Genomic DNA, 18310 nt, shown 5'->3' on the forward strand with positions numbered 1-18310 from the left:
AGTTTCAGTTAACTATATCAACAATGGTTAATACATGTTTCACAGACATGCTTCATGATTTAAAACCGAATTGAACATTTTTTTTTTTTTTTTTTGCACAACCAAAGTAAAAATGGCACAGAAAAAAAAAACTCAAACACAGAAACTCAAAGGTCTTCACAGCAACCCGTCAAAATACAAGTTCGGTTTAACTTGACAGAAATATACTGCTGTTGTACAGTAGAATTTAGATACGTATCAATGTAATACTAATACTAACACTAACTGTGCGTTCACACCGCCGCCGCTCTCGCCGCCCTGCCAACGACGCCGTAGAAAGATGCGGGGACGTTCTGACGTAGATCGAATTACTTGACTGCGTTCTCTGGAATCCTCTCAAGCGGAGGACTTCTACATTCAGAAATTATTTTTTAAATGTTGTATAAGTTTAATAATTGTAATGATTTAAATTAATTAGACATGTTTTTTGATTACTAAAAAAGTGTATGGTGTAAAAAAGGTCTGGCAGAGAGCTTAACTACTCCACTTCTGAAGGCTATGACAACACCACGTAGCCGTAACACGCCCGCTTCGCGACACTAGTAGTTTCGGGGGGTCTACCACCCCCCTGAAAAAAATCCTTGGGGAAACACTGGAATGCAATGATTGGACACACCTTCCATAGTATCATAGTATCATTGGACACTGTATCATTGCAATGTCAACAGCCTGACAACGTATGTATTTATTTCATACCTCCGCACACCCTGCTCACGCAGACATCACACGGCATCAGCGGCTACCTTTTACAGTTCGTCCTGAACCAAAACAACGAGCTTATGCTGCTATCACGCCATAACTACTGTAATTTGGAAGAGATGAAAACCTGTGACGTTATACTCAGAGCGGTTCGTGACTCGAATTTATGCGTTTCAATGGCAACACTATCAATGCCAAAATTAATGTTACAGGTCAGTGCACTTTAAGTTGTTTTTGTTCATTATTATTGTAATGTCATCTGCTTTGAGACATGAGGTAGTTTAACGCCGTCTCTCGACGCTATGCAAACTCTGCTGTGTGCGTTAATGTGTTTTGAAGAAGTCGTGGCTTTGGAGACACTCTAAAGAGGAGGTGGGATCTTATGCTTTCAAAGCTAACTTGCTATTGCTAGCCGCTTCGAAAATTGCCTACCCTACCTTTAACATTCTAGTAACTACAATTAACTAATTCCTTTAGAATTATGTAATAACAGTTGAGTCATTACTAGTGGGTTACCATTGTCTTCACTTTAGAATTTATTTTTGATTATGCATTATTCACATTAATTATGAACCTAGTAGTTCTTAGTAGTCCCCTGGGAGGTATGATAAAATAGTAGTTATTTATTAGCTTATAGTGAACCTCATTCACTATTATTCATTAATTTGTTAATAAGAGTTTCTTGTTAGTTAATAGCAGTTACTAGAATGTTACTCATTTGTTCCTGTAGTTATTCATTAATGACGGAACGGTATTCTAAAGTGTTACCAAGAAATCTAATCCCATGCGTATGTGAATGTGTGTATTTTTTCACAATGTTTTTCATTACTCATTTTGACCTTCGTTGAATACTGTAACTAAAGCTAAATTTCTCCCTGTGCTGCCTGATGCACCTTCATTATGAATTTATACCTTCTTGCCAACTTTCTGGGTAAAATAATAACAGTTGGTGGTTCAAGCACTGCTGGCATCCAATCCGATTGAAAAAGAGAATGAAATCATGAAGAGTGTCCAGTCACAGAAAGAGCTCAGAACGGGCAATTTAGTAGCAGCATCGTGTCAGGGCCGTATGCAGGGTTTTATAATCAACGTAGTCCCAAATAAAGATGAGCTTTGACTAATAGTCTTTTAATTTCCGTCTGTGTCAGTGAAGAAAGTAAACATAGGGTCAACTGATATTTATCTATATGTTAATTTACTGAAGGCTACCAGGACAGTTAAGTAACTAAGTTTATTAAATTCATTCACAATATGTACACATTCATTATTAATCTAATGCCTAATATAATAAAAACGGCTTCATTAATGTTTTTTTGTCCCCTCACGTTGACAGTTACTAATTATTCCATTACACGAATCACCCAAATTGTAGGCCTAATTATTACATGACATGAATCATGTAAATTATAGGCCTATTTTTAATTACTCCGATTGTAATAACTCAGATTGTATTCGTCTGAAAGAAGAATGTCATATACACCTAGAATGACTTGAGGGTGAGTAAATCAAGGGCTCGTTTTAATTTTTGGGTGAACTATCCCTTTAAAGTAGCAAAAAGATGTCATGGACATTGAACCATGGTGCTCATGTGGAAGATGCAGGTTTGAATCTGACCTGCAACATTCTGAAATAAAATGCCAAAATAAACAAAAAGCAAAGAGACCATTTGCAAGTTATCCATCAACACAAGAGGGTTGGCTAGTAGCATAGCTACTGCTGATTTCATAGCCTTCTTTGTCCTTAAAGTCATACCATATTAGACATGGCCGACTACCTTCTGTCACTGCGGCTAAACCGAAGCGCTTTTAGATTCATCATAGCACAGTTTGGCGTTTTCTCAGGTGATTAATTTTCAGTTAAACTTGTTCCGCCATTACAAACAGGTTGCAACCATTTAGCAGTGCGGTTTTAATTACGCCTGTCTGCCGAGGGGGAGCAGCAAGCCGACCGTCTGCGAGCCACTCAGACATGGAGCACATATGCTGCACGAGGGCAAAATGAGTGCCGGGTGCAAATGGAGGGAAGATGAGTAATTCATGGCACGGAGTCAAGTCAGTGCGGCCGGATTGTAATTTAGTCCCGTTTGGCAGTGTTCACCTGAGTGCCAGCACAGCTCACAGCCCCCATCATCTCCCATGAGATGTCATCATGACTCAAGAGCGCACCGATCCCTCTTCGCATTCCCCTCGTATACTTCTTATTTGTTTATGTGTTCATTTAGGTCTTTGCTCTCCGTCAAGAGTAATTCTGCCGTCTGTGCGGTTTAGGCATTAGGAGTGAAGTAGTTGAGATGGCAAACATAGTTTGATGGAGTTGCCTTTTACAAAGAATTGACTTCTAAATTGTCAAGAAAAAAGAGGAGATGGATCTAGGGAGATTTTGGTTGGTGTTTACCTCGCCAATTTCTGTGTGAATTATATTGTCGCGTTAGCGGCGTATTGTTTGTCGTAGGTCACCTTGGTGAGTAAGCATCTGCTCAGAACGATAAAGTCATGTAAATGTTGTGGTTTGGATGGATGCTGGTGTCCTCTGCAGGCTCTTAAAGTCAACATGAAACCCCCTTCACAGTTTTACTTCTGTGATGTGACGTATTTTAGAGTGCAGAAGGATATTCAATTTGGGAAAAATCTAGGTCGGGGTGCCCACTCAAACTGACATTTGAGAGAATGACATTTCTGAAAAGCTAAATAAATAAATATACAGTATTTGCTATTTACACACAAGATTCATTTGTCAATGCAGGATCAAAAAGGAGTTTTGTTTTTTAATGATATATTCATTATATATCTATTTAAATGTCAGACTTAAGTGAAAATGCCTTTTGCAAAGTGAGTGAAGTTTTATGATAAATAATATTTATTATTTTTTATGTGGGTATGGGTAGTATGACTTTTTCACATGGAACAAAAACAGGGTTATTCTGAAAATGCCAAATCGGTTTTTGTTTTTAATGAAAATGTATCACTGACTGTCAAGTTCAGTGGCAATTTTGCTTGTTTTTTTACACACACACACACACACACACACACACAAGTCAAGTCACCTTCATTTATTTAGCGCTTTTAACAATATGAATTGTTTCAAAACAGCTTTACAGTGATTATAGGAAATTACAGTAACAGAGATTGTTTTGGCTTTACAGCAGCTCTAGAATAAAGTTATTGTCCAGCTAAAGTTAGTTTTGATTGATTGATTCACTTCCATTGCGAATATCATTAGTTATTAACTTAGGGGCCGCTAACACGGCACCGTTTAACAGAAAACACTCAACGCATCACGTGTTCAGTCCATAGGTATGTGCGTTTTAATATATATGTGCGCAGGTGTGTAGTCCTCCTTTACAAATCAACCCTCAACAACACACACATACACATACATATACACACACACACAAATGACTGTCGCTACTTGTCTATTGATTAGCGTTATTCCATTAACTGTGATCACTGGCTGTCAATTTTTCAATTTTGCTTGGTTCATCGCACAAATATAGAAGGATATACTAAGATATATCCTAATATATGACACTCTGATTTTCAGAATAATACCAGGAATATACTGTAAATTGGATACATTTTGGTTTTATGTTGGATTTAACTAGAAATACTTTCTTTGGTCAACCAGCTTCAGAGAAAGAAAAAAACAGCCTGCGCAACATGAAAAGTCATGCTAATTGAATCTGAATGTTTTCATCAATATTTTATTTGACATTTACTCTACAGTTTTAGATAGCACATTGCTGTGAACCATCCGTGTGAGCGAAGAGGGATTTCATCAGTTATTGGTGAAGTTTTTTCTTGTTGTTGAAGAGGTTCCCGCAGAAGTGTCTATAGCCTCCAGAGGGAACGCAACTGTAGAGGAATCAATGGAGGATGAATGTACTCATCGCTCTCCTGTGACAATGTCAGTGTCAATGTTTAGTTCCCTTTCTATCACTCTACTGTCAGAATTCTGCCATAATAAAACACTACTCACGTGGCACATCAGTGAGAAATGACACTTTATTTTACGGCACAGACCACCGCAGTCTGCAGCTGGGATGAATCAACTGTTATCTGAAATCATAGCAAAACTGACAGAATTGTCTCAAACATTAGCCGATGCAAAGCACTTTCCTCCATTGTGAATGTAAGAAGAGGAGCGCTGAACTCTTTGCTGTGTGCCATTGTTTTGCTTTGTTTGAGAGGTAATTGTGTGTTAATGAGATGAACCCATGAGAGAGATTTCAAAAGCAAATTGAGTTGAGCAGGTGTTTGCTGTCTTTGCATGTGCTTCAGTGTTTTAGATAATTAGAATTGCATTGTATTCCAAAATATTCCCCCATTCAGTTTTGTCTTTTTAATTTAGCTCAATTGCAAACTGTAAACTAATCTTTTCAGCATAATGACAACCAAATAACATGCACTTGTGTTCATGAGCACTACTGTGGATCAGTTTTGTTTCCCTGCAATAATAACATTAATAACAGTGTTGTAGAAGCAACTTGGAAATTGCAGCTTGTCAAACTACAAGTTATTTATAATTTAAAGTGGTTCAACTAAAGTCAAGCTACTCTTTTGAAACAGTGGTAACTACACTACAAGCAAAAAGTAGCTATATATATATACATAATGTTATATATTTAATATAGTTTTTATAGTTATATATAATATATTTTTATAGTTATATAATTTACATGTAAACTACTTTCTAGCAAGTGAATACATGAATGCTTTTAATTATGGTGACCGACTTGAACAGATTAAATCACAATAAATACAGAAACTAATTTATATAGCTGTGTGCAAAAAAAATATTGAAGTTAACTGATTCATTAAAATGAATCAGACTGTTTAGTACTACATATGACAGAGTTTAGGATGAATTGATTCATTAGGATGATTATTTGGGAGCAGACGTCATAGTTATGTCACTGCAACTGAGCTTGCAATGTGGTGGCAGAAAAACAGTGGTAAGTGGAGGAAAGCGGTCGAAAAACAATGGAATAAGAGAAAAGTCATCTTGTTGTGCCTTTGAATGTCAGAATTGGAATGCAAAAAAAAAGATGGTCTTCATTTTTTTTTTTGTGGTCAAAGACACAATTTTAAGCTAAACGCAGATGTTTATGGTTGCAAGCCATTAAATGGACAGACCATACTGATGGAACCTGTGATTATTACCCTACAAATTAAAGCACGAATTTGATAGATCTACATAATATTCACATATGAAGTGTAAATGAGGCATGATGTATTATCCCTACAGTAACAGCATGAAATAATATTTAAACCTATAACATTTTCCATAGATAAAATTTAAACCTATAACATTATTATTTTACAATTCTTCATACCTCGCAACTGCGAGTTTATCACAATTGTGAAAATTGTAAATTCTAAGGAAAAAAGGCCGAATATTGAGTTTATATCTCGTAATGCTGATATATTCTCAGAAGTGTGAGATATAAACTCAGAATTGCGAGGAAAAAAAGTCAGAATTGTGAGATATGAACTCGAAATTACCTTTTTCCTCTTTTGACATTTTATTTCTTGGCTTCCATAGACTGCTACTGCAGAACTGTCATTTTGTGCCACCAGGGAGGCTCTGCAAAACACGTCATCGCTGTGTGCAAAAACCCAAATGGTCTATTAGAGAGTTTAGGATGAATCTATTCATTAGCATGAACTTAAATAAACTTGACAACTGACAGCAAGAACTTCAACAACAAACTTAATATTACATAAGAGAGAGGATAGTCTGAGTGTGATTTTTGGTCAGGATGAACTACTTTCTATTTTTTTTTTTTGTAGTTTTTGGACTCTTTTGAACTGGACAGACTGGTAAATTAGCTATACAGCCTAAACTAGCAAAGACCAAGCCAGTGTAGGATTTGAGGGGATTTGGCGCTTCTTAAAAAAAAAAAGAAGTTAACTTCACTCAACTTGCTACTTTTAGTTAGTTCCTCTTCAACATTGATCAGCGATCTAACAGCACTCCAGCTCTTACATTATCTATGAAGATCCTCTAGTTATACTGAACGCAGAAACTCTCCTTCACTGAGATGATCCCTGTGGCTTCAACTTTGTTTCTAGCACTTATTACAATGAGTTTAAAAAAGTAAAACATGTCGACATTTTACATTGAGTCTCTGAACTTTCCAATCCTCGTCTTGCCCTCATTCAGCAGTCAGGCAGTGAATGTGTGTTATAACACACTCATCTGAGGTGGGGTAATCTGAGGCTGTGTCATGATGTAGGCCATAACCAGATGTGGAATACACCTCCCACATGCCCTCCTTAACAGCCCTATCATGAATTATGCATATTATACAGTGGGGAGAACAAGTATTTGATACACTGCCGATTTTGCAGGTTTTCCCACTTATAAAGCATGTAGAAGTCTGTAATTTTGATCATAGGTACTCTTCAACTGTGAGTGACGGAATGTAAAACAAAAATCCAGAAAATCACATTGTATGATTTTTAAGTAATTAATTTGCATTTTATTGCATGACATAAGTATTTGATACATCAGAAAAGCAGAACTTAATATTTGGTACAGAAACCTTTGTTTGCAATTACAGAGATCATATGTTTCCTGTAGTTCTTGACCAGGTTTGCACACACTGCAGCAGGGATTTTGGCCCACTCCTCCATACAGACCTTCTCCAGATCCTTCAGGTTTCGGGGCTGTCGCTGGGCAATACGGACTTTCAACTCCCTCCAAAGACTTTCTATTGGGTTCAGGTCTGGAGACTGGCTAGGCCACTCCAGGACCTTGAGATGCTTCTTACGGAGCCACTCCTTAGTTGCCCTGGCTGTGTGTTTCGGGTCGTTGTCATGCTGGAAGACCCAGCCACGACCCATCTTCAATGCTCTTACTGAGGGAAGGAGGTTGTTGACCAACATCTCGCGATACATGGCCCCATCCATCCTCCCCTCAATACGGTGCAGTCGTCCTGTCCCCTTTGCAGAAAAGCATCCCCAAAGAATGATGTTTCCACCTCCATGCTTCACGGTTGGGATGGTGTTCTTGGGGTTGTACTCATCCTTCTTCTTCCTCCAAACACGGAGAGTGGAGTTTAGACCAAAAAGCTCTATTTTTGTCTCATCAGACCACATGACCTTCTCCCATTCCTCCTCTGGATCATCCAGATGGTCATTGGCAAACTTCAGACGGGCCTGGACATGCGCTGGCTTGAGCAGGGGGACCTTGGGTGCGCTGCAGGATTTTAATCCATGACGGCGTAGTGTGTTACTAATGGTTTTCTTTGAGACTGTGGTCCCAGCCCTCTTCAGGTCATTGACCAGGTCCTGCCGTGTAGTTCTGGGCTGATCCCTCACCTTCCTCATGATCATTGATGCCCCACGAGGTGAGATCTTGCATGGTGCCCCAGACCGATGGAGATTGACCATCATCTTGAACTTCTTCCATTTTCTAATAATTGCACCAACAGTTGTTGCCTTCTCACCAAGCTGCTTGCCTATTATCCTGTAGCCCATCCCAGCCTTGTGCAGGTCTACAATTTTATCCCTGATGTCCTTACACAGCTCTCTGGTCTTGGCCATTGTGGAGAGGTTGGAATCTGTTTGATTGAGTGTGTGGACAGGTGTCTTTTATACAGGTAACGAGTTCAAAACAGGTGCAGTTAATACAGGTAATGAGTGGAGAACAGGAGGGTTCTTAAAGAAAAACTAACAGGTCTGTGAGAGCCGGAATTCTTACTGCTTGGTAGGTGATCAAATACTTATGTCATGCAATAAAATGCAAATTAATTATTTAAAAATCATACAATATGATTTTCTGGATTTTTGTTTTAGATTCCGTCTCTCACAGTTGAAGTGTACCCATCATAAAAATTACAGACCTCTACATGCTTTTTAAGTAGGAAAACCTGCAAAATCGGCAGTGTATCAAATACTTGTTCTCCCCACTAGAGGGCTGCATTGGGATTGAGTCCCGCCGGGTCCCGCGGGACCCAACGCAAATCTCGCGGGAGCGGGCGGTTTGAACTTTGCTGCGGGCGGGAATGGGCGGCTAAAAAAAACACTGCGGGATCGGGAGGTAGCCTTGCAACATGATGGAGATGTCAATAATGGCGCTTTTCCACTACACAGTACCAGCTCGCCTCGGCTCGGCTCGGCTCGACTCGACTCGCCTTTGTTTGGTACTGTGTAAAAGTTGTAACTGTATCTGCTTCCAGGTACTTTTTTTCGTACCCCCTCCGACGGGGTTCTGAGCGAGCTTAGGCGATACTAAAATGTGACGTGAAAACACGGCAGACTGCTGATTGTTCAGAGAGAAGCATCACTATTCACTGCGTCATCATTGCACGCGCAAGACAGAGTATCCTGAATAAAAAACAGCAAAAACGAAAACAAAACCATCCAAAAACAGCACACTCGATTTCCTCCATTATCCTGTGTGTATGTGTCCAGTAGGCTATGCCGGCCAGGGAAACGAAACAAACAACCCCATGAATCTCTTTAATAATAGCAATACAAATATGTGTTTTTTCCTGCGGGACGGGAGAAGACACAAAATCAATGCATCTCTATTATTGTGCGGGAATAAATTCTCAGAGTTTTGCGGGTGCGGGCGGGAGTGGACATACATATTGCGGGAGCGGGCGGGAGTGAAACACATACGTTGCGGGAGCGGGCGGTAATGGTCAGAAATTCGGCGGGCGCGGGCGGGAGCGGGATGAAGAAAACAGTCCCGCGCAGGGCTCTACTCCCCACTGTATGCGGTACAAAAACTTGTGGGGTTTTTGTTTTCGGGTACGAGCAAAGGCAATCATGCCACTCTCCTTTTGAAGCTGTTTTCACATATTGTGATGCCAGTAACACTGAATTCATTACTTGGGATTTATTTCACAATTTGTGCATGTATTTGTCAAATCTAATTAGATAAGTGTGTGTGACTGTTTCTCCATTGTATTTTGTGTAGATATTCACACTTACATTTCCTTGCTTGACACTTGCTTACCATAGCAACAAGACATTCTGTTTACTGCACAGCTTTCTTTTTTACAACAAAGGATGTAAATAAAACAACAAGATGAAACCTAGAATGAATCCATGCCATGTATTCTGAAAAAAAAAATTGTACAAGCATAATATGATGGTGTTTGCAGTTTGATATTTGTAGATGATGAACTGGATTTTTCACACTCTGCTGTCTTGCATGTCGCAGCTTAGGTGTCAGTACACCATGAAAGGCATGTTTAAGCATTTGCAGGCTGCTACAATTAGAACATGAACTAGTCTCTGGGTTTGTCAGTGTTTGTGAGGCTCATGTCATCAAAATCTGGAAAGATATCAGGAGCCAGTTGCATAAACGCAACCACTATGTTGAAGACTGAAGACTGTTTCTATAAGTGGTCTATAACTGGTCTAATGATTAATTGCTTGAGACTTTTCACCTGTCAACAGTGCTAAAGAGAATATTTTCATAATGCATCAGCATAATGCAAAATGAAAGTTAGAAACAGAAGGAGACAATGAAGGTGCGAAGTTTTCCATTACTTGTTGAAACGCTATATAACTTCAACACTTCTTTAGTCCTATTGCCAAAGATAGCTCAGTAGGCGGCGAGGTGCCAAAATAAGTCTTGCTGATTTTATCAAAGATGCCACTTCTTTTCATTTGGAGTAAAAGACACCTCTACAGTCTCCCCGGTTCAAAGCCTATGTTTTTTTCCTTTCTGACGTAAAGGACCCAATGAGCGGTTTAGGGAAGGGAACGCATGGAAGCGTCTTTCTCTCCGATCGAGAGTTTTCCGCTTTGAAGGAAATGATTTATTATTTAAAGTTGACTAATGTTTCCTTGTGATTACAAACCAAGTCAGTTGTGTGCAGCAAGTCACCCAGAAAAGCTGAATGGCTTCGTGTTTGATATGAAAAGGCCTCTCATCGACACACTGTAGATGTCTGCTCTGGACTTTTGGCATATTTATCATTCCATCTACACAATTCAGGGGAAAAATGTCACCAGTCATATGCTTTGTGGCATGTAGCAGGCTGATTTTAGAGCATATTTTGGCAACGCTTTGAATTCGCTATGTGAATGTGATTTTGCTCACAGAGAGTCGCAGATAGTAGAAAATGTCTTTGTCACCCTTGTGGCCTGCTAGCTCAATTTAGAGAGTCTATCAGGAAAACATGCTTCAAAGGCTCCACATGCTCAGGGTCCAATCTTTGTTTGGAAAGGTCTCTCTTTGTACCCCGGGACTGTGGCCCTTTCTCGCCCGAATCCGAATGAGTTCACGTTCAACCTCTCCTTAATGTTTTTTTCTTTTTCTTCTCGCTTGTGGAAAATCTGTCTTTCAATGCCTCAGTCAAATGCCGTGTGATTTACGTTTCTTAGCCACATTGTTTCGCCTAGGTGTCCTTGGGTGAGCTGTGATTTGTTTAAAAAGAAATTTCCGTTTTCATTTCATCAATGTGCCTTTCTCTCGAAACCCTGAGTTGAAACTCCAGGGAATGACTTGTGTGGAAACTTGAATCTAGATTTAAAAATCCAATAAAAGCGGACCAGCGAACAGATTTGCGAGCTCTGTTCCTGAAGATTTCCCTGATTACTTTTTAAAGTACCTTTTAGCAGGAAATGCCAGAAATAGACAGAAGGGCTATAAGACTACCACTCTATATCGGTCGGTCATGCGTAAGCCTCATATTCTCATGTTTTCCCTCACGAGAACTTGGTATGGATGTATAATAATGACTAATGTCTTTGAGACAAAAAAACATGTTAAATTGCACTAACTGAAAAAAAAAAAATGCATTGCATTAACAGTGCTTGCATTTCAATGCATTGTATTTTCAGGGCTTGCCTGTATATAGTATGCTTCATCAATAAGGTGCATACTGACTGAGTTTTGTCTTTTTAATATCACCGTTAGTCCAGTAAGCCAGTGTTTTCACGTTAAGCATTTTAGAATCACACAACTGGGGGGAATCCTGGAGTGTATGATGTATCAGGGCAACCTCACTGCTGCAGCACAGCGCCACACAAGCCATGATATAAAGTTCAGGAAACAAAGTAATGTAGGTGAAATATTTGTTCTGCATATCAGCGTCGGGGGGAATAACATTCTCCTTTGCAGCTGAGAATGTTGCTTACATGTACACAGGGGTTAAGAGATGCCATACGCCTGCTAGGAACGTTTTTTCTTCATGGAAGTTTTTGCATTTGGTGAGCTATTCAAATATTAAAACTCAGTCGAATCAATATTTTGTGTACAGTTATTTAATTATGCCATCCAGTATCGTGGACTCGCTCTCTCTTGTTTCATACAAACGCAGCTGCTGCCATTTTGTGACTATTGTTTTGTACACACAGGTACGATTTTCAAACAGTTTAATCTGAAATCTTATCCCCATAATTATTTATGTGGCGAAATGCTGTGTAATAAGTGATATGAATGACTGTATACCGTATCTCTTAAATGTCCGTTTAGTTTGAACTTGCCGCTGAAACTGCTCTCTCCGTGGAAGCTTTGCGTTTAAACACCTAATAAAATATTTCAACTCAAATCAATATTTCGTGTCTAATTATTTACTTATGTGGCAAATAGCCATGTAATAAGCAGGATAATGTACATCCAGTCGGTGGTTCTCTCAAAATATTCGCCTCTAAGAGAGAGAAAAAAATGGTTCTCTCTTACATACTGACCCTGATAATCATAACATATACTTACTGCTTGCTACATTTCTGTAAATCAGTTTTTTTGAATGAATGAATCTACCTTTTGTTTTGGTCTTCATCATCACCCGCTTGCACCACCTACTGGTTATGTGATTAACAGCAGATGGGGATAATGCATCGGTACTCTACTGCTATTCCTACAGTTCCCGGATGTGCAGTGTTGAATATTCTGCTGAATTTGAACCACTGAATTTGTCAAAGTGAATTTTTAAAGCAAAATAATATGGACTGAAAATCGCCTGTCGCATATTATAGGTAGTATTTTTGTCCGGAAGGTGAATACGAATGAAAGTGTGTATGAAATGTTTTCATTTGAAATATTCACTGCTTAAATATACAACCCTGTTGAATTTCAGCGCCCAAAAGTGCAAGCCCTGAAAATACAATGCAAGTACTGTTAATGCAATGCATTTTTTCAAATAAGTTTAAATCAACATGCGTTTTTGTTTCAAAGACATTAGTCCTTATTTTACTTCCATAGCTTGGCCGTTTCACTTTGGTCCGCAGCTGCTGCAATGACAGTTGCCTGCAGTTTAATTAGTCACTTCAGCACAGATGCAGAATGAGACTCATAAAACATGAGCTCTCTGGCCCTGCAGCAGTGCACAAGTCTTCCCCCTGCCTCACCCCGCTGTAAATCAGGCAAAAGTCCTCTTTATTTCCCAATAAATCCCACTCACACTGCTCAACATGAGCACGGTTTGTAGAGGCCGCCACGTGCCGTTTAACACAAGTACGTTTGGGCCCGTGGATTCCAAGTCCAGAATACACATTATGAAACGGCAGCTGATTGGTGGTCAGGAGGTCATGAAAAGATGGAATGCTGTTGTCGATGTCTGAAACGCAAACATATATGATCCCAATCGCATCCCACTGCCTGCTTAACACGAGTGTGGTTTGTAAAGCCTGCTGGGTGCCATTTAACACAGGCAAATTTGGCCCCGTGGTTCCCTAGTCCAGAATACACATTATGAAACGGCAGCTGATTGGTGGTTGGGAGGTCATGAAAAGGTGGAATGCTGTCGTCGTCGTCTTAAACTAACATATATGATCTCAATCGCATCCCACTGTCTGCTTAACACGAGAATGGTTTGTAAAGCGAGCTGCTTGCAGTTTAAGGCAGGCACGTTTGACCCCGTGGTTCCCAAATCCAGAATACACATAACGAAACGGTGGTCATGAAGAGGTGGAACGCTACTATCAACGTCTTAAATGCTAACATACAGTATATGATCCCAATCACATTCCACCACCTGCTTAACATGAGCACATTTTTAAAGCCAGCCACGGGCACGAGACAGGCACATTTGGTCCCTTGGTTCCAAAGTCCAGAATATACATTACAAACAGCAGCCGTTTGGTGGTCGGGAGTTGTCGATGTCTTAAACGCAAACATATATGATCTCAATCGCATCCCACTGCCTGCTTAACACGAGTGCAGTTTATAAAGCCTGCCTCGTGCCATTTAACACAGGCACGTTTGGCCCCGTGGTTCCCTAGTCCAGAATACACATTATGAAACGGCAGCTGATTGGTGGTTGGGAGGTCATGAAAAGGTGGAATGCTGTCGTCGTCGTCTTAAACTCTAACATATATGATCTCAGTCGCATCCCACTGCCTGCTTAACACGAGTGCAGTTTGTAAAGCCTGCCTCGTGCCATTTAACACAGGCACGTTTGGCCCCGTTGTTCCCAAATCCAGAATAAACATTACGAAACGGTGGTCAGAAAAAGGTGGAGCGCTGCTATCAACGTCTTCAGCGTCTAACATACCTGAGCTTTCCGTTACACGTGTGATTTATAGTCAACGAAAATTGTATTCAGCCCAAAATGTCCTCTCGAAGGCTAAGATATCCGTGCCCCTGGACAGCTAATTTATCTGCTGGTGTCAAGCAGGAGTGGGAGGAGGGGCGGAGAGCGGGAGGGGGCGGCACTGCGGAGAGAATGAATGTGACAGTGCTCCTCTCCGCTGTGTTCATTCCTAGTCTCATGCTAATTAGCCCTGGGAACAGGCTGCCAGAGCCAGGAGAGGTGCCTCTGGTGCAACATGATGCAATGCAGGGCTTCCCTGTCCTATATCAATGCAGAAACCTCTGTGGCTCATATCAAAGCAGCATCTTAGTAGGCTGTGTCATCCTGCTGGGCTGGATCTGTTGGTTTGCTGCGGGCAGAAACGGGTTTATCAAAAGATCTTGTTTGCCCACCGTCATCGGCATAGACATTTAATGTGCTAGGTATAGGCTAATTAGATTTAGAGCACCATACATGTTCTTATTAAATTGAAAGAAATGCTGGTGGTAGGTTAGATGAGGCTTGATGGAAAACGGGGGATCGGTCACTAAAGCTTCAGCTGGTTTTGATTCTGAAAATGGAAAAGGGCACTCTTTATCGCACTTATGCCTGATGAAAGGCTATTGATTACAAGACTGAATGAGTAATATTGAAGGAAATATATAGTCTGGGTTCTGTTGAGGCACTTTCAGTCGTTGCTTTCAGGTCTACATTCTTTCTTGTGGTTTGGTTGCTAGGCACTTCATCAGGAAACTCAATGTGTAATTAGAATGTGTGCAGGGTTTATTTTCTGTCTGTTCTCTTACGAAGCTGTAAATGCATGTTTTTAATCATAAGCTACAGTGAAGGAAATTTGCTATACAAAAACAGGACTGCACAAGTATTTAAACTCTGTTCAATTTTTTAGTAAAAAAGTAAAACACTAAAAGCTAAAATCCGTCACTACACATGGCCTTAAGTGAATTTGGACATCATGTACAGTAAGAAAAATGGATATTAATTTTTAGATTTGCTAAGGATTAGTGTTATTAAATTATTAGTGTTTTTTAAAGATTAATAATTGAAGATGAATAAATTAAGATTAGATGATGGCAAAGGTAATCTGTAAAAATAGGGGAAATGATCTTAAACAATTAAAAATATTAATATTATAGAATAAAATTGACCAATACCATAATATAAGGAATAAAAAATCTCTAATGACGGCCGGTAACCATTATATACATTATATATATAGATTAATTATCTTTTTTTTTTTTTCTTGTTGTTTTGAAGAAATGAATACCTTTAATTCAGCAAGGATGCATCAAAAGTGATAGCAACAAATCCTGTATAAAATAAATCTGGTCATAATGCTTTCTACATATTGAGCGGCATAACTGTTTTCAAAAATGATAATAACAAGAGATGTTTCTGTTAGAATGATTTCTGAAGAATGGCACTCAAGATTGGAGTAATGATGCTGAAATTTCAGCTTTGCATCACAGGAACAGTTATTTTGTTACAATTAAATTGTGATCACAGTGTTACTGTTTTTACTGTATTTTTGATCAAATAAATGCAGACTTGGTGAGCATAAGAGATTCAAAAACATTAAAAGAATCAACTGATCCCAAAGCTTTGAACTTTAGTGTAAATGCTAGACTTTAGAGGTTGTTTTTTTGCACTTTTTTTTATTAATCAATTAATGTGTCAAACTGACAGCCCTTAAAATGCAAACTGGCTGTTTTTCCGTATTGTTTGGCCATTATTGGTACAACTTTTTGCATTCTCTCTTTTCCACGCATTTTAACGTATATATGCTATCTATATGTCATTAAAACCAGCGTATAGGCTGGCAACTTTATCTCCCAAGTGTCAGTGTTGCCTCTGACAGCTGAGGTTTCAGGATCAAACCAAACAAAGTCTGTTTGAGTATGTGTTAATTCTGTTATGCAATTTACATATTTACAGGAAATGTAGACGTGAAAGCATCTGTCAGATATACAGAGAGGTGTCTAAAAATCACATTTTAGGCTTGAATTAGGACGACTGTAAATGAATGAATTTACATTTAATTTAACACTCTCATTAATGAATTTATTTAAAACAGAACAACATCACTTAGCACCTATACACTGAATCCGACAACAGCCCAGGGTGCCTTCATTTTTCGTGTTTGTGTTTCTCTCTGACATAGATTCAAGAGCAGATGGAGCGCCGCAGAAAATTGATCACGCCGTCATTGGCGGCGTTGTCGCGGTGGTTGTGTTCGCCATGCTTTGTCTTCTGATTGTTCTCGGACGATATTTTGCGAGACACAAAGGTAAATCAAAGACGCGACTCTGGATTTAGCTTGATTTTGGCTTGTTTTGAAAATGACAAATATTCCTTTTCGTAAGGTACCTACTTTACCCACGAAGCCAAAGGAGCGGACGACGCCGCGGACGCCGACACTGCCATCATCAACGCAGAGGGTGGACACAACAATTCGGATGACAAGAAGGAATACTACATTTAACTCTGACTAGACCTGCTAGCTTCCTGTGCTGAACAGCAAACTGTGGACTGCTGGGTTGGGAGGAAGGGGTTGTGGGATTCAATCAGGCTGGATTCACACCTGTGCAGCTGAAGAGATGGTGAGGAGAAGGTGCTGCCATCCAGACGGACGGGGTGTGGGATGGCAGAGCACTAGGAGAGCTCAATTTTAGACCGCTTCACCATCCAACACCTCCTGCTGGGGCCGGTTTTGTTCAGTTTAAACATTTGCTAAGAATTTTGTGCCTTGTTCTGTTCTTACTGAAGTTCCCACTTTAATCAGGACACCCACAAGCTACTGTCTCTCGAACGGTCCAAACCCATTTTTTTATTTTTTTTATTATTCGTTTCATTTTGGTTTTAATTGCCAGCACATCTTAAAGCTCTCTCTCATGCTGTTCTGTCTGCAGGTCTGAAAGAAAGCCACACACAAAGTTGCGATTCAAGATTCAGTCACAGAACGATCGCTTGGGTTGTTTTCATGGATTGGTTCCAAGTAATTTATTTGGCAAATTGCCTGTTGCTCTCCTTAGTCCCTCAGAGAACGAGTTAGAGATGATACAAACCATTTTTGTCGTGACCAACAACATTCGGCAGCACTATTGTGCTGTCGCATTATTTATTAGATACTGTATATGATTATAATCGCTTGTGTTAGTATTAGGGCTGTCAATTGAACACATTACTTCAATATGATTAAAAAAGAAAAATGCAATCAAAGTTGTTAATGCCCCCTGACCAATATTTTAATGTAGTTTTATCTAGTAATTTATAATAAAAAAATCATTATTAGGCATTATCTTTTATTATTTTAAGAAAAAAAGTTCTGCTTTACTTTTGATAAAAGTCATGTAATGCAATCAACATGCAGAAACATTGTATTTATCAATTCATGATTTGTGATATTTGTTAAAAGAACAAAATTTAAATAAAATAAATAAAAAATTCTCTTTTACTTTTGTTGAGATTTGATTTTCAAAGTTCAACTACTGGACATGGACGCAATAAAATGTGGTACTCATGGTGTATCGTGCCAAAGATATTTTATATTTCAAAATACCACACACAGAATATCAGAAGTCAGATTGACAGCCTCAATTACACTGCAGGATGATAAGACTTATATTTCGAGAAATGGAAATAAAACAAACACTAGCTATGTTTCCATCCACACGTTTTTATCCGAATTAAGTGATATCGAATGAAAAATGCCTTATGGAAACAGTAAAATTCGATTGAATTTCATGAATATCGACTCAAATGAAATACGTTCGGTCTCATCGGATTTAATCTTGATCGATATACGGCTTATGCGATAAACGCTGATGGAAACGTTATTTGCCGAATATCGTCGGGCATTTACGTGCATCTGCATCATCATAGTAATGTGTTGATAGTGTCGTTGTTTTCTTATTATAGCTTGATATGTCGCTATCAGCTGGCACATAAGCACTATTACAACTTGTGCAATATTGATCATTTGTTGGTAGATGGCGCGATCCATTTTGTCTAGCAAAACTTTGTTCGCAAATGTTTGCTTGAACGTTGTGCGATTCAGTGCGAAAATGAATGGAAACA

General features: G+C 39.3%; 1 protein-coding gene across 4 annotated transcripts in view; it reads left to right on the forward strand.

Annotated features, from left to right (window-relative positions):
* The window catches only part of cadm1b (cell adhesion molecule 1b), a 176376-nt gene extending 158733 nt beyond the window's left edge, over positions 1–17643 (forward strand). For all 4 annotated transcript variants that reach the window (XM_084127098.1, XM_084127096.1, XM_084127097.1 and 1 more), the window contains 2 exons: positions 16395–16520; positions 16597–17643. In XM_084127098.1, coding sequence (XP_083983224.1) covers positions 16395–16520; positions 16597–16715 — 245 coding nt within the window. In that variant the 3' untranslated portion in view covers positions 16716–17643. The remainder of the gene's footprint in view (positions 1–16394; positions 16521–16596) is intronic.
* The last annotated feature ends 667 nt before the right edge of the window (positions 17644–18310 follow it).

Source organism: Abramis brama (genome assembly GCF_963993115.1).
Source record: "Abramis brama genome assembly, chromosome: 10".
Classification (NCBI taxonomy): Eukaryota; Metazoa; Chordata; class Actinopteri; order Cypriniformes; family Leuciscidae; genus Abramis; species Abramis brama.